The 22,172-nt window shown below is 43.9% G+C and overlaps 1 protein-coding gene across 2 annotated transcripts in view; it reads left to right on the top strand.

The window, feature by feature from the left end:
- The window catches only part of EPSTI1 (epithelial stromal interaction 1), a 102,401-nt gene extending 98,970 nt beyond the window's left edge, over window positions 1-3,431 (top strand). For both annotated transcript variants that reach the window (XM_019500529.2, XM_019500531.2), the window contains 2 exons: window positions 759-800; window positions 2,877-3,431. In XM_019500529.2, coding sequence (XP_019356074.1) covers window positions 759-779 — 21 coding nt within the window. In that variant the 3' untranslated portion in view covers window positions 780-800; window positions 2,877-3,431. The remainder of the gene's footprint in view (window positions 1-758; window positions 801-2,876) is intronic.
- The last annotated feature ends 18,741 nt before the right edge of the window (window positions 3,432-22,172 follow it).

Below are 22,172 nucleotides of genomic sequence, written 5' to 3'. Positions count from 1 at the left end.
AAAAATACTTATTTTTAAGTTGATGCATCCTGCCTATTTGCACTGAAGTAAAATTTGCCTAACATTTTTATAGGAGGACCTAAAGAGGGGCATTTGGTGTCTGAAAGTGTGTTCAACAGCTCTCCCAGCTATGCAGTTAATCCAATAAAAGATAACATAAAAAAGTCCTTGCTTCTGTATAACTTCCTGGACCATAATGGCTACAACAGCAGCCCAAACTTACTACTACTATTTTTGTTGTCGCTTTAATATGAACCCCTTAACCTTGCAGAAAAGTTTGATAATGGCTTTGGACATTTTTGAGGGAGCTTTTCCAAGGCAGAAAATAGCAATGGATACCCAACTCCCATTTGTGTTTTTGAAAATTCCCTCAACTAATATTAGTAATCAGTTTAATACAGTAAAACCTGTGTTAACCAGCATGTGTATTAACTGGAATTTAACCTGTGTTAACTGGCCTGACATTGGGGGGGGGGGGGAGTGGTGGCAGGAGAGCTTGCATGCGGCAGCTGCCACCACCACCCAACACCTTGTGCTGCCTCTGCTCCACATCCCGCTGCCGCCAATCCCCATCCTCCTCCCCACCCCCTGCTCTGTATCCAGCCGAAAACCCCTGCCTCAGGTACCTGGGATTTTTATATTACAGGCACGCAGCGTTCCCCACTCATGCCGGTTAACACAGCTTTTACATAAATACTTTGCTGCATGTGTGTTCATGGTGAACTAATCAAGATATCCATATCTTCTTTTTTTTTTAGGAGTCCAGATATTTCGAGTAAAAAATTAATTGTTTGAAAAAGGTAAGAATAACAAATTATTTTAGTAATCTTTAAAAACAGTCTCATGGTGAAGTCAGTGTTAATGAAACTGATTAAGAGAATGCTAAATTATTGGAGCTTGGACTTTTTAATGAAAAATATCACAACAAGAAGTGATTATGGGTTAAGCATGTAACATTTATTCCATCTTAGCATACTCAGTTACATAATACAACTGTGGTTATATAATACATTTACAAATTTTGAAACCAGTTATCATCATCTGGTATCATTCCCTTCAGTGGATTTGCACAGGCATACCTGAAGGCCAAATCTGATTCGCACGACCCCATGGAAGTGTATTGAATAACATTACTGTAATCGACTCTGGAATATATATTTCAAATTAAAGCCTTGAAAATAATAGTTCAGATTAATGCATCGCATTTACTCGAGGCAATCTTATCCCTGTGACTATACTATTGGTTCAAACCCCAAAATAGGGGAGCCCTCTTTTGGGAAACCTGGTTCCTGGTGGTCACACTATCCTGGACTTTGCCCAGGATTTATTTTTGAAAACCTGTGTTAACTGACTACCTTGAAGGGGGGGGAAAAAAGGAAGAATGGGAAAGTTTAAACAATGTTGGTTTATATTTTTTCCTCTACTTAAATCATTACAAATATGGAGAGAGACCACTGGCATCAGTAGAGTTCATTGGTCTAAAACAAGTGTAATTGCCTGGGGAATCAGGCTACTGTTTTTAAAGTGACCATTTCATAAACCTGACTTCTGCATTTCACTTTATCATCCATTTCTTCCTGGTATTTTTTCCCCAGCCTGTATGTGTTACTGCAGTTGAGTCTGTAAACTCTTACACTTTACAGTCGTTTTTTAGTCTCTACTATACTTCTCTCTCTGTAAAACATTTTGTGATGCTGTTTGAAGGCTGTAACATGAAAATTATGTTGTATTTTTTAAGGACAGGTATTTCTCTAGATTTACTCTCACTTGATTTACAACCCACACTTAAACTGTGAAAAACGCTAGGACCTAAGGATTTCTAAAATTGGAATTTTGAGGTACCTGATATCCAGCATTGATGCCAGTTAATATAGACTTTGGGAATGGGATCAGAAATTCTCTTCAAGTGTTGGAATGTGTAGAGAGGGAGTAAAGAAACCCCATTTTGTATTAAATTCTGCAGAATTTTTTTTAAATAGCCCCTTCCTTCTCTCCTGAGAAATATCATGCCGACTCTCACTTGTCATGTTACTTCCTTCCTATTATCCTTAATTAAAATATGTCCAATTAAAATTGAGCCTAAAATGTCCGCTTTTTACTTGTAAACTGAGTACATGTGGGGTAGATCAAAAGACAATCAATAGATGGTGCAGTGATGACACTTCTATATAATTCCAATCCTGCAAACATAATCTCAAACTTGAAAATCAGGCTGGGGTCTCTTTCATTCGTGTATTATCCCAACTACCCTTCTCATTCTATCGATATAAACCAGAATAAAAGTGGGCCCTGTTGCCATATTGGCACTAGAGTGCTAATTTAGTAAAAATAAATCTTTATTCCAGGTGGTGACCTTTATGCCAGGATAGATGAGAATGACTGGACACAGTCAGCAGCGCTGTGGGGTACTGGGGATAGAGAGCAGCAATTTCATACAGTTACTTTTCAGAATACAATATATTGAGGTTTTCTAGATGGTGTGCATCTCATAGTTGGAACTCACAGCTTTTACCCACACAGTGAACAGCATTTGTACTGTATTTATATACATACTGTATCATAGTTATGTGCTGGTATACTTTTTGGAAGTCTCATTTTATTATTGCTATGAGAGCACATCTTAGACTGGTATGCTAATATATAATTCAAAGAGCTATTAATATGTCTGCAGGTAATTAGAACATTTTGTGAAACAAATTTACAATAAGATAGAAAATGAAATCCTTTCATTAATGTTTTACATAATTAAAACCTAAAACCTGTCAGTGTAAAAGAAGGGCTTTTTTTTTTTTTTTAGACTTAATTCTGCAACTTTAGGACTGATTTTTGTTTTGCTGCTTACATTACTTTTTAAATTCTGTTTTCTTTTGTTATAGGGGTTGCAGAAATGTGTGCTGCTTCTGTCTGACTTTGGCTAATTGGCTTTGCTGGAATGTTTTCTTTTATAATTCTGATTTCACCCTGACTTCAGCTTCACACCCACTTCAGTGAGCAATCTGCAGTGACCAATTTCTCATTGTCATATTCATGCATATTTGAAGCAGTTGATTTTGAAAGCCATATTTAATTTTTAATGATGGCAAAATGTATCATTATTTTTTTCATAATTTGTTTTGTCTTTTGTGGGATGTGATTATACTGGTCAGGGGGATCTTACAAAGGAAGAAATGTTAGCAGATTCTGTGGCTCTGAGAGCTGCAGGAATAATCCATCGCTGTATTCTACTATATAGTTAACCAAGAATCTGACATCTTGCATCTTGGGAGGTTTCTGTAAATTTTTACTTGGTGTTTAGCAGCTGAGATTCAGGGATCAGATGTAGTACACACAGTACACACACACTATTTTGTGTGCATATATTGTAAATATCACTTTTACTTTTCAAGGATTTTTAAACAGGTAAAAAGTATAAATAAAATTTTGACTGATAATTTTAGTGTAATCTAATTCATGGGGAATCTGCTACGCTATGATATATTGACTTTGGATATTTTACCCCTCAGTGGGCGTGTCTACATGAAATGCTACATCACCGTAGTGACAAGCTGTGGTGACGTAGCCTTGGTGGGCACTAACTGTGATGTCGCCACTACTGCTCAGTAGCAATAAGCGGGTAATGCACAGTCATTTAGTACTTGCTAAAGCAGTACCAACTGCACAGTGGGGCACATGTGTAGATACACCCCCTTTGTTGTAACTTGCTTATAAAATATTGTAAGCTTGTCTTTGCTTTCTCCCTCAATTCTAATGTCATTAACTTCATACTATCACTATTTCAGTAAAAAGCTACATGTTTTCCAGAAAATTAGATAAATCTGTCTAATGTATAATTGATAGTTACAATACATGGCAGATAGTGTACAGATACACAATCTGCTATATTTCAAGTTGTGATGTATGAATTGGTGAAGATTTCCTTAGCAATTTTCCTGATGCATTGAAGTGCCTTTGATACTTTCCACCACTGTTCTGTCATGGAACTTGCGTAACATCACATGCTTCAACCAGAGTTTTTTCCCTGGGCAAGGATGTTCTTACACTGATTCCCTTGCTTGAGTTATTCTCTTTGTAATAGCTCATTATTCTGCCTCAGAGAATCACTCCAGCTGTTCATAATAGTAGGTAGCTGGACTTAGTTGGCACTACCTGATGTATCCTCAGTGACTTGACTGTAATATCTCAGCATCTCTATGCAGGGATTAAGCATCTGCCATCAAGAAGATTGTGCAGAATTCCTCCGCATCCCCCTAGGCTGACATCCTGTTGCAAGTGTTTCTTGGTCATTATCAGAGTATGTCTTCAAAAATAAGACCCATTATTTTACAAGTAACAAGTCTCCTCCCCCCCTTCTTTTTTTAAGTGGTCTGGGCACTCAGCTGTCTGCATGAATGATTTAGGAAATAATTAACTAGGCCTTCTTTTGTGACTTAAACATAGATTTCATAGACATTTGGCCTGGAAGGGACCTCCGAAGATCAGCAGGTCCAGCCTCCTGTCAAAGGGGCAGGAAGTCAGCTGGGGTCAAATGATCCCAGTAAGATAAGCATCTAAGTGTTTCTTAAAAGTATCCAGAATAGGTGCTTGCACCACTTCTGGGGGAAGTCTATTCCAGGCTCTGGAGACTCGGACAGTAAAGAAGTTTTTCCTTAAGTCCAAACCTAAAATGGTCTTCCAGGAGTTTGTAACTTGTCTTCCCTTCGGGTGCTCTGGTGAACAGATGTTCTCCAAATTCCTCATACACACCCCTTATATACTTATAGGCTGCCTCCAAGTCACTCCTGAGCCTTCACTTCTCCAGGCTGAAGAGTTCCATGGCTCCCAGCCTCTCCTTATAAGGCCTACTCTCTTGCCTTCTAATCATGCATGTGGCTCTCCTTGGGCTAGACTGCCTGCCGAGCTCAGGCCCTGGGCTTATATTCTGCAAGCCCAGCCCTTTTTGGGTCATGTGATTCATTTGATTGTCTTCCTCACCTGCAGCTTGTCTTCCCTTAAAGCAGCAGGAGCCCCAAGCTCCCTGCTACATACAGATAAATGCTTAATGTACAATTTCTTACCATAAAAGTTCAGAGTAGTCACTATATAAGAATTATATGATTATGACAGAGCAAAATCAAAGATTCTTCATGTACACTGCTTGTGCTCATCCACAAAATAGAAAATAATTCTGCACAGCAAAATAAGTAAGCACTTTGGGCACCTATACACGTGCAGTGAGGCTGCTCTGATGCACTGTAATTACAGCGCATTGAAGCAGACTCAATTAAGCGAGTCTGATGGAGCATGGCAATTACCACACTCCAAGAGACTCTAGCATCATGTATATCAGCATCTCCATGCCAAAAAATGGCAGCAGGGGTACCCCAACCAAAGCCCGTTTCATGAGCTTTAGTCAAAGCATCCCCCATCCCCTTAGCGCAGGGACACTGACACACACGATGTTTCAAGTGCTTCAATCAAAACAGCTCTCAGAACTGCCCTAACCAAAAACCAAAGCACCCTCCCTCCTCCACTCCTGGAGCACATACATAAATGCCCTTTAAGTCTTGTTGAACAGAAGAGTATCTAATGCTTTGCAAGCATCAAATGACTTGACAGGTGCTATTGAGGGCATAAGTCAGTACTTTTTAAGCAGACTAATTATCAAGCACAAATGTAATTGAGATTTAATGTGTGTACATTTGGAAATGATGATTTATACTTTAAGAGATACTGAATAAGCCAAAGTGTTTTGGGTACAAATCAATAGCACTATGACAGGGATTCAGTGCACCAATAAAACCATAGTGATGAGTTATTCCAGTGACTAATAAACCAGATTTCATTGTAGTGTACTTAATCCCATTCTGCAGGGCTTCCACTGGTTGCCAGTAAGGGCCAGGAAGGATTTCTTCCCCTCCTCAATATGTAACTTAGCTTCTATTATTACTAGTTTGTTTTGGTTTCCTTTGTGTTTCCCTCTGAAGTCAGAGACTGACTATTGGGCAGGGTACAAGGGTACTCCAACGGGACTGAAAAGCCTCTTCAGTGCTAGGCTGGTGGATCTTGCTCCCAGTCTCAGGATTAAACCAACCACCAGATCTAGAGTCAGAAAGGAATTTTCCCCCAGGTGATCACACTAGCAGGGACTGATGAAGCTTTTTACCTTTCTTTGTACTCTGGTTGGGGGTCATTGGGGTATGTCTTATTCATAAATTCTCTGCTATTGCAAGAGCACAAGACATTGGCAGTGCCCATGGTTTCTCCAGCTCTCTTCCTGTGGTACAATGTAGTTTTGAAGCTCTGGTCCTTTGTACTGAAAGTTGATATTTTGTTCTAGGATGCTGGGGCTGTATTCTGGATTGTGGTGTGCAGGAGTGCAGGCCAAAGTGAACATTTTGTGGACCTTTCTGAAATTAATTTCTTTTTGTAGATTCTTGGAATTGGGGTCTAGACTTGGTGACCTCTCCAGTCATATATTCATAGATTCATAGATGTTAGAGACAAATTCTATAAACAGGTTCTTCTGAGAAGACAATCCCTTTTTTAGGTGAGAAAGTTCCTATGTAACTTGATGTTCCTCTCATGGACTGTCCCAGGAAAGAAAGATTTGGTTAAGTATCCCTAACACTGATACAGTAATGAAAAGCAACTGGTGCACCAAGCCTCTTTTCTTGGCAAGGCACTTATTGCAGACCAAAGATGCACCAGCTATGTACGTACCCAAAACGAGGACAGAGTCTATCACACAACACACAAGCTTCAAATCCTGAGGAGTTTGATTTTGTCATCAGGCTATGGAAAATATTATTTTTGCTCAGTTATCTACAAAAATAAGGGTTTCTTCAATGTTCTTAATTTTAAAAAATACCTGAAGAACTGAAGAGGTTCTGCCAACTGGGTAGAAGCCTTAAATTACTATGTAGCTAAACAGAGAGAATACAAGAGGGGAGCAGGAGGACACCAGCAAGCACCATCTCACAGCTGGGAAGCACAGTTGAGCAACAGTCACAACAGCTTTTCCTGGTTCATTTGGGTTGGTGCTTAAGAAGGGGGGAGGGGTGCAGGGCAGCAGGCACTTCTGGCCACAAGATTCTGATCTCACATGTGCAGAAAGCATGTGCTCCAAGAGCAGTACTCATAGAGACAAGGACTTAAGGAACTTTAAGAGGGAACCCTAAAAACATTACACTAAACACAAACATCTACGGACAAGTAGTAACAAATGAATTCAGAAATGATGTACATTTTAGGACTGTGTTCTGTGTACAAGAATATGATAAATGTCACTGTAGAGTCTGTAAGAGCAGTTCCTCACACCCAAGGTGAAAAGCATCATCTCTTTTCACCTCTGGCTGAAATCTTACCACTGGCAGGGGCCAGAAACCTATGACCCACAGGCTGGTTGGAGCCCTTGAAGAAGCTGGATCTGGCCCAGAAAGATCTGACCTGGCTCAGCTGTGGTAAGCCACCTGTCCCCTTCGCAATACCCTCCTCCATAGGCCTCTCAGCTGTTTTCCTGTGCTTGCACTTATCCTCACTGCAGAGAGGCTGGGTATCTGCAGAAAAGGTAAATATAGATGACTTGCCCTCTTTGGAGGACACAGATTTGTGGCCCACACGAGGGTTGCAAGCTCTGGCCCATGAAGGCAAAAGTTGCCAACCCCTGCCCCAGTGCACTGCAGCTTTAGGGGTGTAGACAGAAATGCAGGTCCCAGCTGTAACTCAGAGCGATTTTTGCAAAGCGCTGAGTTTCAATGTTACCCCAGACCAAACAGAAGTTCACTGTTGGTTCCAGGGGAGAATCTAGCTGGGGCTGGGAGCCTGCAGCAGGTGTCCATACCAATGGCCAGGGCTCGCTGCCAGTGCTCCCTGTTTTTAGAGTGGGAGGGGGAAAGGCAGCAGAGGGAGCCCACTCTTGGGGCTCCCCAGCAGGTGCTGAAGGGCAGGGTGGGTAAACCAGAGGCCTCCAATCTGGGGGCAGAGTTGCAATACACTCACCCATCCCTCCAGGGGGGAGGAGGGTGCTAAAAAAACCCCAGACTGAACTCCCTCCGCTCCCCCCATCCCATTCTGAAAAAAGGGACAGGCTGGGAGCTTCACAGACACAAGTTATAAAAGATGCTACATCTTGTAACATCTTTATCTGATACCTCATGCAATGAGGGGTCAGATTGGGTAGTGAATCCACAGACCCTTCTTTAGTCCTGCCTTACCTGTGGTTCTCACAAATTAATACCTGAACTGTCAGTTGAAATGTTCCTGCCATGTATGACTGCTGGGGTGAATAGGGCTGACTGCCCCAAGTGTCTGTGTCCCTTCATCCTAAGAGTAAAGGAAGCATATCTGTTTACTTTATATACTGAACCCAGGAGCAGCAGTAAATCTAACAGGACTGTACATGATCTTGACCACTAGAAGGTAGGTGTGCTGATCAGAGGAAGAAGTTACCCATTCTTGCAAGTGCTTCCACGTACTCAGCATCTCTTATCTTTTTATTCCAACAGCGTTCTGCAGACCTTCTGTTATGTACCGAGTATTACGTTATGTGTTCCTGCTAGTAGGTAGCATTATTCTGCATGATGTTTATCTCCTATTTCTGCCTGCTGTTTTGCTTTGGAAGCCTTCAGAGTTTTTTGTTAGTTCAATAAAGATGGTTACCCACCTGCCCCCTGTCTGTTCTCACTGAGATAAATAGCCCCTGCAATACACTGTCATTGTTTCTATTGTCATGATGGCTGTGTGTGTCTGAATTATCCCATATATTTATTTTCCTAAAGCACAAATCAATGTACAGAAACCTGGCTTGCAATAGATGTGGTAAGGAGGGCCTATGATGTAGCACAATCCCTAAGAAGAATTCTAGCTGCTTCCCCCAGGCCTTCCTCAGCTCATTCTGCAGACCCTTTTGTCCAAGACTAATCCTTTCTCCTCAGGCTTGGGATAAGACTAGCATTGGTAGAAACATTGCCACATACCCTCCATTGGGGTTGTGCCTGGCTACTAGGGAAAATGCCTTGAGGATCTATGGAGAAAGCCACAGTTGAACTCAAATTCTAACCCTGTGTCTATGTCATGGGTCCTTGTCTACGAGCATGGGAAACAAGCAGAATAAACTAGCACTCCTGCTTGCACTAAACACCTATGACTTAGTGGGGCTAACAGAAACCTGGTGGGATTCATCCCACGACTGGGCAGTACATATTGAGGGCTATAGATTGTACAGAAAGGACAGGGTGGGGAAGAAAGGGGGAGGGGTTGCGCTCTATGTCAGTGAGCAATATACATCAACCCTCATCAAGACAGAATCCAAGGATGAGGAAGTAGAAGGATTGTGGGTTAGGCTACATGGGGGGCAAGGAGAAAGGGATTTGGTGGTAGGGGTCTGCTACAGACCCCCACATCAAGGGGAAGAAAGAGATTCGGGGCTCCTGAGGCAACTCTCGGAGACCATAAAAGCTAAAGAGGCAGTAGTCATGGGGGACCTAAACTACCCGGACATCTGCTGGGAGTCACAGACAGCAAAGTCCCACTGCTCACGAAGGTTTCTAACCTGTGTACAGGATCTCCACCTGACACAGGAGGTACACGGTCCCACTAGGGGGAATGCCATACTGGATCTGGTATTGGCAATGGGGGATGACATGGTAGGGGACCTCCAGATCGGTAGCCATCTGTGGGACAGTGATCACCTAATAATAGAATTCACCATAAGACGTCGAGTGAGTAAGGTAACTAGTAGGGTGAAAGTGCTAGACTTTAGGAAAGCTGATTTTAATGAACTCAGGCGATTAGTCAAGGACGCACTGCAGAGTAGGAGTTTTGAAGGGATGGGAGCCCAAGAAGGGTGGCTGTGCCTTAAGGAAACGATCCTTCGGGCACAAAGCAAGACGATCCCCGAGCAAGGCAAAAGAGGGAAAGGGGCCAGGAGGCTTCCTTGGCTGACCACAGAAATCCAGGGCAGCCTACGGGCCAAAAGGGGAGCACATAAAAAGTGGAAACAGGGAGAGATCACCAAAGATGAATATACCTCCTCTGCTCGTGCTTGTAGGGAGGCAGTTAGACGGGCCAAAGCTACCATGGAGCTGAGGATGGCAACCCAAGTAAAAGACAACAAGAAATTGTTTTTTAGATATATAGGGAGTAAAAGGAAGGTCCAGGGAGGAATAGGACCGCTGCTAAATGGGCAGAAACAATTGGTGACGGACAGGGGGGACAAGGCTGAACTCCTCAACGAGTTCTTTGCCTCAGTGTTCCTAAGTGAGGGGCACCACAAGTCTCTCACTGGGGTTGTAGAGAGGCAGCAGTAAGGTGCCAGACTTCCATACGTAGATCCTGAGATGGTGCAGAGTCACTTGGAAGAACTGGATGCCTTTAAGTCGGCAGGCCCGGATGAGCTCCATCCAAGGGTGCTGAAGGTACTGGCCGACATCATTGCACACCCACTGGCGGGAATATTCGAACGCTTATGGCGCATGGGCCAAGTCCCGGAGGACTGGAAAAGGGCCAATGTGGTTCCCATTTTCAAAAAGGGGAGGAAGGAGGACCCGGGCAACTATAGGCCAGTCAGTCTCACCTCCATCCTTGGCAAAGTCTTTGAAAAAATTATCAAGGCTCACATTTGTGAGAGCCCGGCAGGACAAATTATGCTGAGGGGAAACCAGCATGGGTTCATGGCAGGCAGATCGTGCCTGACCAATCTAGTCTCTTTTTATGACCAGCTTACGAAACGCCTGGACACAGGAGGAGGGGTGGATGTCGTATACTTAGACTTCAGGAAGGCCTTCGATACGGTATCCCACCCCATACTGGTAAACAAGTTAAGAGGCTGTGACTTGGATGACTACACAGTCCGGTGGGTGGCGAATTCGCTGGAGGGTTGCACCCAGAGAGTTGTGGTAGATGGGTTGGTTTCGACCTGGAAGGGTGTGGGCAGTGGGGTCCCGCAGGGCTCGGTCCTTGGACTGATACTCTTTAATGTCTTCATCAGCTACTTGGACGAGGGAGTGAAATGTACTCTGTCCAAGTTTGCAGATGACACAAAGCTATGGGGAGAAGTGGACACGCCGGAGGGCAGGGAACAGCTGCAAGCAGACCTGGACAGGTTGGACAAGTGGGCAGAAACCAACAGAATGCAGTTCAACAAGGAGAAATGCAAAGTGCTGCACCTAGGGAGGAAAAATGTCCAGCACACCTACAGCCTAGGAAATGACCTGCTGTGTGGCACAGAGGTGGAAAGGGATCTTGGAGTCCTAGTGGACTCCAACATGAACATGAGTCGTCAGTGTGATGAAGTCATCAGAAAAGCTAATGGCACTTTATCGTGCATCAGCAGATGCATGACGAATAGGTCCAAGGAGGTGATACTTCCCCTCTATCGGGCGCTGGTCAGACTGCAGTTGGAGTACTGCGTGCAATTCTGGGTGCCACACTTCAAGAAGGATGCGGATAACCTGGAGAGGGTCCAGAGAAGGGCCACTCGTATGGTTAAGGGCCTGCAGACCAAGCCCTACGAGGAGAGACTAGAGAAACTGGACCTTTTCAGCCTCCACAAGAGAAGGTTGAGAGGCGACCTTGTGGCTGCCTGTAAGTTCATCACGGGGGCACAGAAGGGAATTGGTGAGTATTTATTCACCAAGGCGCCCCCGGGGGTTACAAGAAATAATGGCCACAAGCTAGCAGAGAGCAGATTTAGATTGGACATTAGGAAGAACTTCTTCACAGTTAGAGTGGCCAAGGTCTGGAATGGGCTCCCAAGGGAGGTGGTGCTCTCCCCTACCCTGGGGGTCTTCAAGAAGAGGTTAGATGAGTATCTAGCTGGGGTCATCTAGACCCAGCACTCTTTCCTGCTTGTGCAGGGGGTCGGACTCGATGATCTATTGAGGGCCCTTCCGACCCTAACATCTATGAATCTATGAAACTGGATTTCAATGTAAAGTATCATTTTATACCATGCTGGTGTCACTTTTTGTAGAATAATCTTTCAAGACTTAAGTGGTCATGGAAGAAGGGATGATGTGTGTGTGCAGGCTTCTGTACTAGCCTAGGTAGGCTTCTGTACTAGCCATTTAACTGAAACTGGGTTTTGCGGGAGGGTGTTGAAAGACCTGCTTTGCTTCTTTTCCTAGTTCACATATATGCACCGTCTTGGTATCAAGAAGATTTATGAAGACATCAAACGGTTAGAGATCTGAAATGGTAGCAAAGGAAACTGACACCTGGTTATGCGTGCATGTGAATGAACACATGTGTAAGGCTCAAGAAAAAAAATAAAACTGTATTCTGTTAGACTGAAGCTTCCACAACTGAAGCTTCAGTCTAACAGATGGCAAATATGCATTTGAATATGGCTTCCTTGCTATTGAGTGGCGCATAGCCAGTTAACTGTTCTGTAGCTAATTCATTTCATTTTTACACCCAAAATATCTTTTGCAATCACCTATTCACTTCCAGAATGCTATTTAATACCTCTAGAGCAGTGATTTTCTACCAGGGTACTGCAAGATCCTTTTAAGGGTGGTTAGGGTGCAAGGAGGTAGGCACATGCTGAACCCTGCCTGGCTTCTCCTCCCCCTTCCCCACAACCACCCAGCCCCTGAACTGTGCAAGGAGGTGAGTGCATGCCCAGCTACTGCACTGTAAGTACTTGTTTGTTCCTGCCCAGCTTTTGCAAAAGAAGGTAAGTGCTCAGTCCTCTTCCACTGCCCCCACCAGGCCCCTTTGTGAGGAGTAAGTACTGTAATACATGTATTAGTTTGTCAAATGGGGAACTGCTTATTTCACAAAAATCCAGGGAACTACAGACCAGTCAGCGTCATCTCAATCCCTGAAAAAATCATGAAGCAGACCCTCAAAGAATCCATCTAGAAGCACTTGGAGGAGAAGAATGTGATTAGGAAGAGTCAGCATGGATTCACCAAGGGCAGGTCATGCCTGACTTGCCTGTTTGCCTTCTATGACAAGGTGACTGGCTCTGTGGATGTGGGGAGACCAGTGGATGTGATATACCTTGATTTTAGCAAGACTTTTAGTACAATCTCCCATGACATTCTCACAGGCAAGCTAAGGAAGTATGGGCTGGATGAATGGACTGTAAGATAGATAGAAAACTGGCTAGAGCATAGAAAACTGGCCTCAGAGGGTAGTAGTCAATGGTGTGATGTCTAGTTGGCATCTGGTATCAAGTGGAGTGCCCCAGGGATCAGTCTTGGGGCTAATTTTGTTCAATGTCTTCATCAATGACCTGGAATATGGCATAGAGGGCACCCTCAGCAAGTTTGCAGATGACACCAAGCTGGGGGTAGTAGTACATATGCTGGAGGGTAGGACTAGGATTCAGAGTGACCTAGACAAATTGGAGGATTGGGCCAAAAGGAATCTCATGAGATTCAACAAGGACAAGTGCAAAGTCCTGCACTTAGGATGGAACAATCCCATGCATGAGTACAGGCTGGGAGCTGACTATCTGGGTAGCAGCTCTGCAGAAGAAGACCTGAGAGTTATAGTGGAAATTAAGATGAATATGAGCCAGCAGTGTGCCCTTGTTGCAAAGAAAGCAAACAGCATAGTGTTCTGCATCAGTAGAAGTGTTGTCAGCAGGTCAAGGGAAGTGATTCTTCCCCTCTATTCAGCACTGGTGAGGCCACATCTGGAGTACTGTGTTCAGTTTTGGGCCCCCACTACAGAAAGGATGTGGAAGAATTAGAGAGTCCAGTGGAGGGCAGCAAAAATAGCGAGGGATTGAGGGACATGCCTTATATAGAAAGACTGGGGGAACTGGGCTTATTTAGTCTATAGAAGAGGAGACTGATGGGATTTAATAGCAGCCTTATACTACATGAAGGGGGTTTGGAAAAGGATGGAGCTAAGCTGTTCTCAGTGATGGCAGACGACAGAAGTGATCAATGGTCTCAAGTTGCAGGAAGGGAAGTTTAGGTTAGGTATTAAGAAGAATTTTCTTACTAGCAGAGTAGTAAAACACTGGAACAAGTTACCCAGAGAGGTTGTGGAATCTCAATTCTTGGAGGTTTTTAAGACTCAGCTAGACAAAGCTTTGGCTGGGATGATCTAGTTGGGGATGGTCCTGCCTGGAGTAGCGGTTTGGACTAGATGACCTCCTGAGGTCCCTTTCAACCCTAATTTTCTAGGATTCTAATGGTGAAATACAAACCACCACATACAAGAAACCCACAGAGTCCCCTTCTCTCAGTCTTTTTACCTTGACAGTTTCAAGAACCTGGGCAAGACTGTAAGGCTTCAAGCCATCTTGAAACACCAAGTAATCAGTGTGCTGCTTGTAAGCATTATAGATGGTATATCAGAAAGATGTTTGAGTCAAGCAACCTTCCAGGTTAAGCAAATGCCCAATTCTTCAATTTAAATTTAGCAAGAGAAAGACCTAGGCCTCAAATCAATTAGCAAAAAGAGCTGTTGGTAAATAGGAAAGACTGGTTATTTGGGCTTTGAAATGAAAATGTATTAGCTACCAGCAGTGATTTGTATATTTGTATAGATTTATATTTACAGCTGTAGGCCTATGCTATGTTTTGGTTATAAAATTCTAGGGCAGGTAGGTAGAAGCATCTCTCTACGTGTGCTGATGTTAGTTTGCTTGTGAAGTAAGGGAAGAAAAAGGAAATTTTTCCAGGCCAGGAATGGAGGAAAGGGATGAAAGAGCCTCCCTTCTAAAAACTGCAATTTCACAAGGCCACAATTTTTTTTTCTAATTGACACCTTTCTAATTGACACCTAACTAAGCTGACCAATTAGAAGATGGATACAAACATGGGGCTGTTTAAGGAGGACATGAGAGAGAAACCAGGCAGTCCCAGTAAGGACCTGATGCTAATGTGATTCCATTTTCCCCATGTCACCTCTCCTTCTCTTTGTCATTCTCCATTGGTTTATCTTTGTCTAGAATATTGTTCAGGTTCAAGAGATAGACTGATAGCTCCAGTTGGCCTGTGGCAGGCCAGTAAGGAGCACTCCTACACTGAGCCACCTGCCTCACTGCACCTGACCAAAAACCAGGCTTTGGGTGCCTCCTCCCTGGAGCCCTACATCCGGCCAACCCCCTTCCTGGAGCACACCTGCAAGCCTGGGGTAACTGCTGCCACCATCTGGCCCTGGGTCTTTGCTAGAGCTCTGTGCAGCCCGGAGTACATGGACCCTGTAGATCTTGGGGGTGCTTAATCCACCGTGCTACTTTGGGGGCTTCCTTTTAGCCTGAAGCATTCACAAGTAGCCTCCTGTATGGGAGGAGAGTACAAAGCCATGTCCACCTTAGCCAGTTAAGCAAAAGGGAGCTCAAAAGGCTTGCCTCACCTCTCTCAAGCATACACACAGCGATATAACAGATAGCTTTATTGATCAGAAGGATGGCCTGGGGAAAGGGCATAAAACAGAAGAATATAAAAAAGGAAACAAAAACACCTTGAGCAAAACAGAATAGGCTTGTCGGCCTTTTGATACGTGTCTGGAGTACTTCATTCTAAATTACTAGCTAAATTTCAGGTAAATTCACATGTTCACATGTTCATCCAGAGACTGATGGAGCTCTAGAGGCCCTTTTGCTTGCTTCAGTATCCCAAACGTGGGAGACTGGTGCTTCTTGAGTCAGGGGGGGCACATGCCTCCCCTGACACCAATCAGCAACTGGAGGGGTCCCCCAGCAGCTGATCTCACTCACCAAAAACTGGCTGCGCTGCTTCTGGAAGTCCTGTGGCCACTTCTGGAAGTATCACAGCCACTTTTACTGGTGATCCTGCTCCCCAGCCAGCACTCACAGGGGGTGCACTGGCACTCCTGCCTGCCCCCCTGCCTGTCACCTAAACAGGGAGCGCAGCCTGAAAGGGGGTGCACCAGCTCTCTCACACCCCTTACGCGTAACCACTGATCCCAAAAGACATTTGATCTCTTCCAAAATGGAGTGAACCCCTTTTAAAACTTTTGTGACCTCATCACTACACCCCAACCAGAAACTGGGGCTACACGATGCAGACTAATCCTTTTAACAGTCATCAGCATCCTCAGGTGTGGGGGGACCAGGGTTACTCAGGTTTGTTTGGTGGGAAGCACAAGACAAAGGGAGAGCGAGCTCCTTCCCTGCCTTAGGGATTTTCACAACCTAGTCACCCAGCTTGACCAGGTGGATCTAGCAGCCAGAGTTTGAAACAGAAGGGGCTGGGTAGACTCAGAGCAGGGAGGCAGAGGAAAAGGGCAATTTCTTCACGTGGCCCAAAATGCTAATTTCCATTACCCACTTCCTATATTTTCAAACTAGCTCCTTTGTGCTTTCTCCCCTTTGTCATAATGCCTGCAGAATGCTTATCAATAGGAATCCTGGTTTTCACGGATTAAAAAAAAAAATCCCCAATTTTTGGATTAAAAAAAGTAACCCAAAATCCACATTTTTCCATGATCAAAATGCAACACCACTATTATATAGACATTTTTTACTTTTTTTAAACTGAAAATTGGGGATTTTTTTTTATTAGAGAAAACCAGGATCCCTGCTTATCAATAATTATCAGTCACTGTACTGAGATCATTGTCTATCTTGCTGAGCAGTATTGTCCCACTGTTGACTCGTCCTCTTCAGCCTATCTGTATCCACCTGTTCCTTTCTCTTTTTATGCTTATTTTTAAACTCACTGGGGTAGGGACTTTGTTCTGTTTGTAAAGGCTCATAGTCAATACAACAATACAAATAATAAATCAGAAGAAAGGGTAGATATACACCTTTATAGACTAACCAAATAAGATAACTACACATACACATGCACACACACATATAGAGCACTAACTTTCGTGAACCCAAGTGCACTTTATCAGATGCTGTGAAAAGACATACAGAAAGCAGAGCATAATAAGGAAAGAGAAATTAGAATTCAAAAGACAAGGAAATGGGGGAAGAGATAGGGGGAAGGGGCGCAGCGCTAGGAAAGAAAAGCAAAAGACCAGTAAACACATATGAACATAGGGGATCACAAAAGCTACTCCAGGTAATGAGATAAGAATCTGTGGTTCCTGTTTAAACCATATTTAACACTGTCCAGTTGTGGGTGATTTCTTTTTCCTCAGTCCCCATTCAAACTGGTTTAAACTTTTTTTTTTTTTTTTGCCTGAGAAGAGCAATCCAGAGGTCAGTGATGGAGTGTCCAAGAAGGTTGATGTGTTCTGCCACAGGCTTTTGTAGTTTTCTGCAGTGGATGTCAGACAGATCAGCTTTGGCAATGAAAAGAAAATTAAAAACCAGTTTGAACAGAAAACTATGAAACACTGCACCGTGCTAAGTATGGTTTAAGAAGGAGCTACAGATTCTCATCTCATTACCTGGATTAACTTTTGTGAGCCACCCTATTCCTAAGGGTTTACTGTTTGTTTGTTTTTCTCTCCTAGCACTGTTCCCCCTCTCCCCATCTTTCTCTCTCTCTTCCCCCTCGTTTCTCTTTTGCATTCTAATTTCTCCCCGCTTGTACTCTGCTTTCTTCATGCCCTTTCACAGCAGCTGATAAAGTGAACTTAGGTTCATGAAAGCTTGTGATCTATGTATACATAGCTTAGTCTATAAGGCCAGGCACAGACATTACACTTTTACTGGTAGATGCAGACAGAAGTGCAACTCCCAGTTCTAACTCAGAACATTTTCTGCAAAGTGTTTGGAGTTACAACTTTACCCCAGTTCAAACAGAAGTTCACTGTTGGTTGCAGGGGGGAAGGGCAATCTAGCTGCGGGCTGGGAGCATGCAGCCAGGTTCCCATAGCAACAGCCAGGCCTCTCCAGTGCTTGCTGTTTGCAGAATGGGAGGCGGAAAGGCAGCAGAGGGAGCTCATCCTTGGGGCTCCCTACCTGGTGCCGAAGGGTGGGGAGGGTGAGCAGGAGCCCCCCACTTCAAGGAGGCTTCAATACACCTGCCTCACTGTCCAGGGGGGTGCTGAAAACTCCCCAGACTGAGCTCCCACCATTCCCTTTCTCTCTTCCCATTCTGAAAACAGTGACAGGCTGGGAAGGCTTCAGACACAAGTTACAGAATATGTTACATGATGGGCACATCTACATGAGGTGTGTTAATGCGCTTTAACTTGAGTTAATACATAGTACGGGCATGTGTCTACATGTGCATGCCCTTACTGTGCATTAACTAAGGCTAATTGCACCTAAATTTGATACCTGCAATTTTGATACTGGTATCAAATTTAGTCGTGATTGGTTAATGCACAGTAACATACGTGTAGATGTGACCTGGCACTAATGTCATCTGGGTGGAGATGCTGGACCAGGCACAGCAGATCCAGTGGGCCCACATGGAGGCCCTGAAGTGAGAGCACCTGGAGCCGCCCCAGCAGCTGGGGAATGCTGACTGCCAGGCCATGGACACCCTCCTGGCTCTGGCAGTTGTGTACATGTCCCCCACTGCCCAGTCTCTGCCTATCTCCCCACAGGGTCCCTGGGTCCCCCGCACTGCCCCACAGCTGGTCCCTGCCTGGCTCTTGGAGGAGGTCCTTAGATGCCTTCTTCCTACCAGACTAGCTGGCCTGGCCCCCAACGCAGACCTGCTGCCACCTGCCTGGGCCAAGACCCACCACTCTCCCCCCACACCACATAGCTGAAGACTTGGCTGCACATGAGGCCTCCATCCACTGGGGTTGCCATGGGCCCTGGACCTATGGGGGAACATCCAGGGGCTAGGGTGCTAGGGTGTCCCAGGGTTCTGCCCCCTAGGCCACCCCCATTCTCCCCAGGCTTGAACACCCAAATTATGGTAAATAGGTTTGCATATGTATATAGTTTCCCACTTGTAAACAGTTTTTCACTTGTAAGTGGGTTTTTTTATTGGTGGGTGGGGAGGGTTGTGGAGGGGCACTGTTGATTAAGGGTGGAGGTGGGAGGGGAGAGAGGTTCTGTTTGTTGAGGGGGAAGGGATGGGGGTGGGTGTTGTGAGCATAATAAAGTTTTTTATTTCAACATGTGCCTGGCCTGAGAGTGGTACAAAGAGTAGGGGTGTGTGGGCAGCGGGGTAGGCAGGCTGGAGCAGGGAATACAGGATGAGGAGTTCAGCCATGGCCTTCTGCACCTAGTTCCCTGGCCCCCGCTGGTGGGTGCATGGATCTCCTGGGGCCTGGGTGGGGTAGAGGGCTGCTAGGGCCAGCAGGGCCAGCACCATGGCCAGCGGGAGCACAGGACGCTAATTGTCCCTGGCAGGGGCTAGGCTGGAGCAGCGAAGCATTGCTGGGAGAGGCATGGGGATGGAGCAGCCCTGGTGTGGGAAGGCAGGGTGGGCAAGGAGGGAGCTGGTGCATGCTTTGCCTGTGCTGGGTACATGTCTCCTGGACGGGGAAGGGACTGGCCAGGGATCGGAGTATCCAAGATGGCTGCCAAGTGCTGGTAGCCATGTGACCAGAGGTTGGAGCTCTTCCTGCTGGCCACAAGGGCACATGACAGGACTGGAGGGACATATGGACACCTGCCAAAATTGGCTTAATGCATATTGGCGTAATGTGTATTACATTTAGTCACGCTTATTTGCATGTATAGGCGCACCCTTTGAAACATCTTTAGCTGATACGTCATGCAATGAGGGGTCAGATTTTCACCTGATCAGCCATTTTTTAATCTGTCTGTAGCCGTGCACTTGTTGTTTGATCACGGCTATAGACTGCTTTATGTGACCAGATTGGGTGAAAATTGTCACTTCTTTCTGCACCTGGTATAAGTGATCAGAAACCAATCTATGCCATAACAAAACAGAAGTAAGGCATACACAGACTGGTTTAAAAATGGGAGAAGCCACTCTAGAATTCCCTCCGCCCCCACTCCCCCCCTGGCCTACCAAAGGGTGAATGTGCGTTTTGTTCACTACTGATCTAAACTACACCACTTACAGAAAACCATGTAACTTAGATAGATTCTGCCTTGGGCTTTTTGAATAGCTGTACCTAGCCTAAAGCTACCCTACCTTCTGACTGACTTCAGACTACCACAGCTACCTTCCTCTACAAATAATAAATGTCACTTCTATCCTTCCTTTAGAGAAATTAAAGCTGTCAATATCCTTTAAAAAGTGAGGACACCCACTGAATTTGATACTCCTTGCTTGTGTTCTAAATTTCTTTGTGTATCTAAGGCTCACGTTGGCTTTCTTAGCCATTCCTCACTCCGGAATGTTGTGTGCAGTAGGTCATCCGCTGTGAAAGGCATCCTTTTTGGAATCACTGCTTTTCAAATATAGTCTCCCATCTTGTAAATGTAACCTGCATTACCATGCAGCCCAAACTGCTCTATGGAACCGACCTGCAGTTTTTGTTAAGCCACTGGTACTGTGACAATTATGCATTTTCCTAGTAATGATTTTTTATTTTCTTCCAGATTACTGAAAATATTGAAATATCTTTAGCATAAGAACCTTAGTAGAAATGCTCTCACTTGAAGATGATTCCTCATCTACATTTTTTTCCTGAACTCTATCAAGTATGTTGCTAATCCATTTATATGCACTACATTACTTTTGTGTAGTATTAATTGCTTTAAAATGGAATGTCACATGGTCTTACATGAATTGTATTCTTTATCTTATTATATTATTTTAACATGGTAATTTTTTGTCAGGCAAACTGAAAAACTCAAAAGGGCATCAAGTGTGATTGACAAGACCTCCTTAATAATAAAAACACAATGACTCATGTTAATATGTTACCATCTCTTAAATTTTTACTGATTATATCTGGGGTTACCTGTCAATGATTTGGCCTAGGAGCAGTTAGGTTAATAGGTCTATTGCTTTCTTAATATAGAAACATTAGTTCTCCAACTCCCTTGCTTCACTGCCTGTAATTTTCAGTGTTCCAAGATTTAAAATTCAATGACTCAGAGAGCCTCCCAGTCTGTTACCTGGTCTTGTGGATTTAAACAGATTTGACTCTAGCAGTTGCTATTTAATATTTTGCCTAGTGAGTACTAGGAACAAGTACATTATCATTGTAAATTTTATCATTCTTTTTTTTCCAAACAGAACATAAATTTACATTTAATACTTGATAATTACATTATATATTATGTATTATAATTAAACATTATTATTTCTATCTTATTTTGGCTTGTTAGGCCCTTTATTGAATGGAGTAAGCTATCAAAATTCTAGGTCATATTGGCTATTATAAATATAGTAAATATTCATTAATATAAAATCTTTCTAGGTATTGGTCTTTTCCTTCTCATATGCTTCCTGATTCTGCTGATCACCACATGGAACATCTGGGAAAATAGATGACCTTGTAACACATCCTGAAGGTCTACTGTAGATGCTGGCAGAGCAAGGCAGGGAATAAGATCTTCAATTCTGAAGCCTTTCACTGAAAATACCCTGTCACCATTCGCTTTTATTGATGCACCTGACCCAGCTCCACGGCTTCAGTGAGAATTGGATTGTACTGTTACATAGGGGTTAGGGCAAGTTAATTGGAATTGCTGAGTTGTAATACATGAACAGAAAGGCAATTTCTCAGGTAAATTTCACCCAGGAGCCAATTCATCCCTTTTCACCCCATGCAAAAAGGCCAAACAAGTCTTTGTCCTTTGTTTTTTCTTTTAAATTTTATCCAGAGTAAAAAAGATGAACAATAGGCAGGCAGAATGTTTTTTGGAGGGGGGAGGGGTGTTCTTTATTGCGCTTGCCTTTTCCGATGTTCTGTGATAGCCTGTCACATTGCATCACTTTTGATGAATTCTTTGTTCTCTTGAACTTCTATATTTCTATGTCTGAGATCAAAACTCCAGGTGCCAATTACTTTACTCTTTAAATCAATGTCTCTCTTGGCTCACTTCAAAAAATGTGTAAAATAGTGATTCATTCTATTTTAACTGCTTAATGTGGTAGAATGTATTGCTATGCTCTTTGTGCCCTGGCAACTGTCTCTAGGCTGGAAGCAATGGGAGATGCTGGAATTGAAATTGTTTCCTATTCATTTAGCCTAACACAACCACAGAGACAAAAAAAAAAGCGTACAAGGGATCACTGACTCTTAGGTGTCTCCACACTTGAGCATATGGCTTAAATAATATAGGGGTGATTTTTAGAAATGGTCCATATCAACAGCTCCCATTGACTTCCACTAGGGTTGTGAGGACAGACCCACCCTAAAAATCAGGCCTGTGTTTTCACAGACGAACGACTGGTTTTTAAAACGTTGACTCTTGT

Source organism: Alligator mississippiensis, chromosome 1 (assembly GCF_030867095.1).
Source record: "Alligator mississippiensis isolate rAllMis1 chromosome 1, rAllMis1, whole genome shotgun sequence".
NCBI lineage: Eukaryota > Metazoa > Chordata > Crocodylia > Alligatoridae > Alligator > Alligator mississippiensis.
This window is presented reverse-complemented; position numbering and strand designations above follow the sequence as displayed.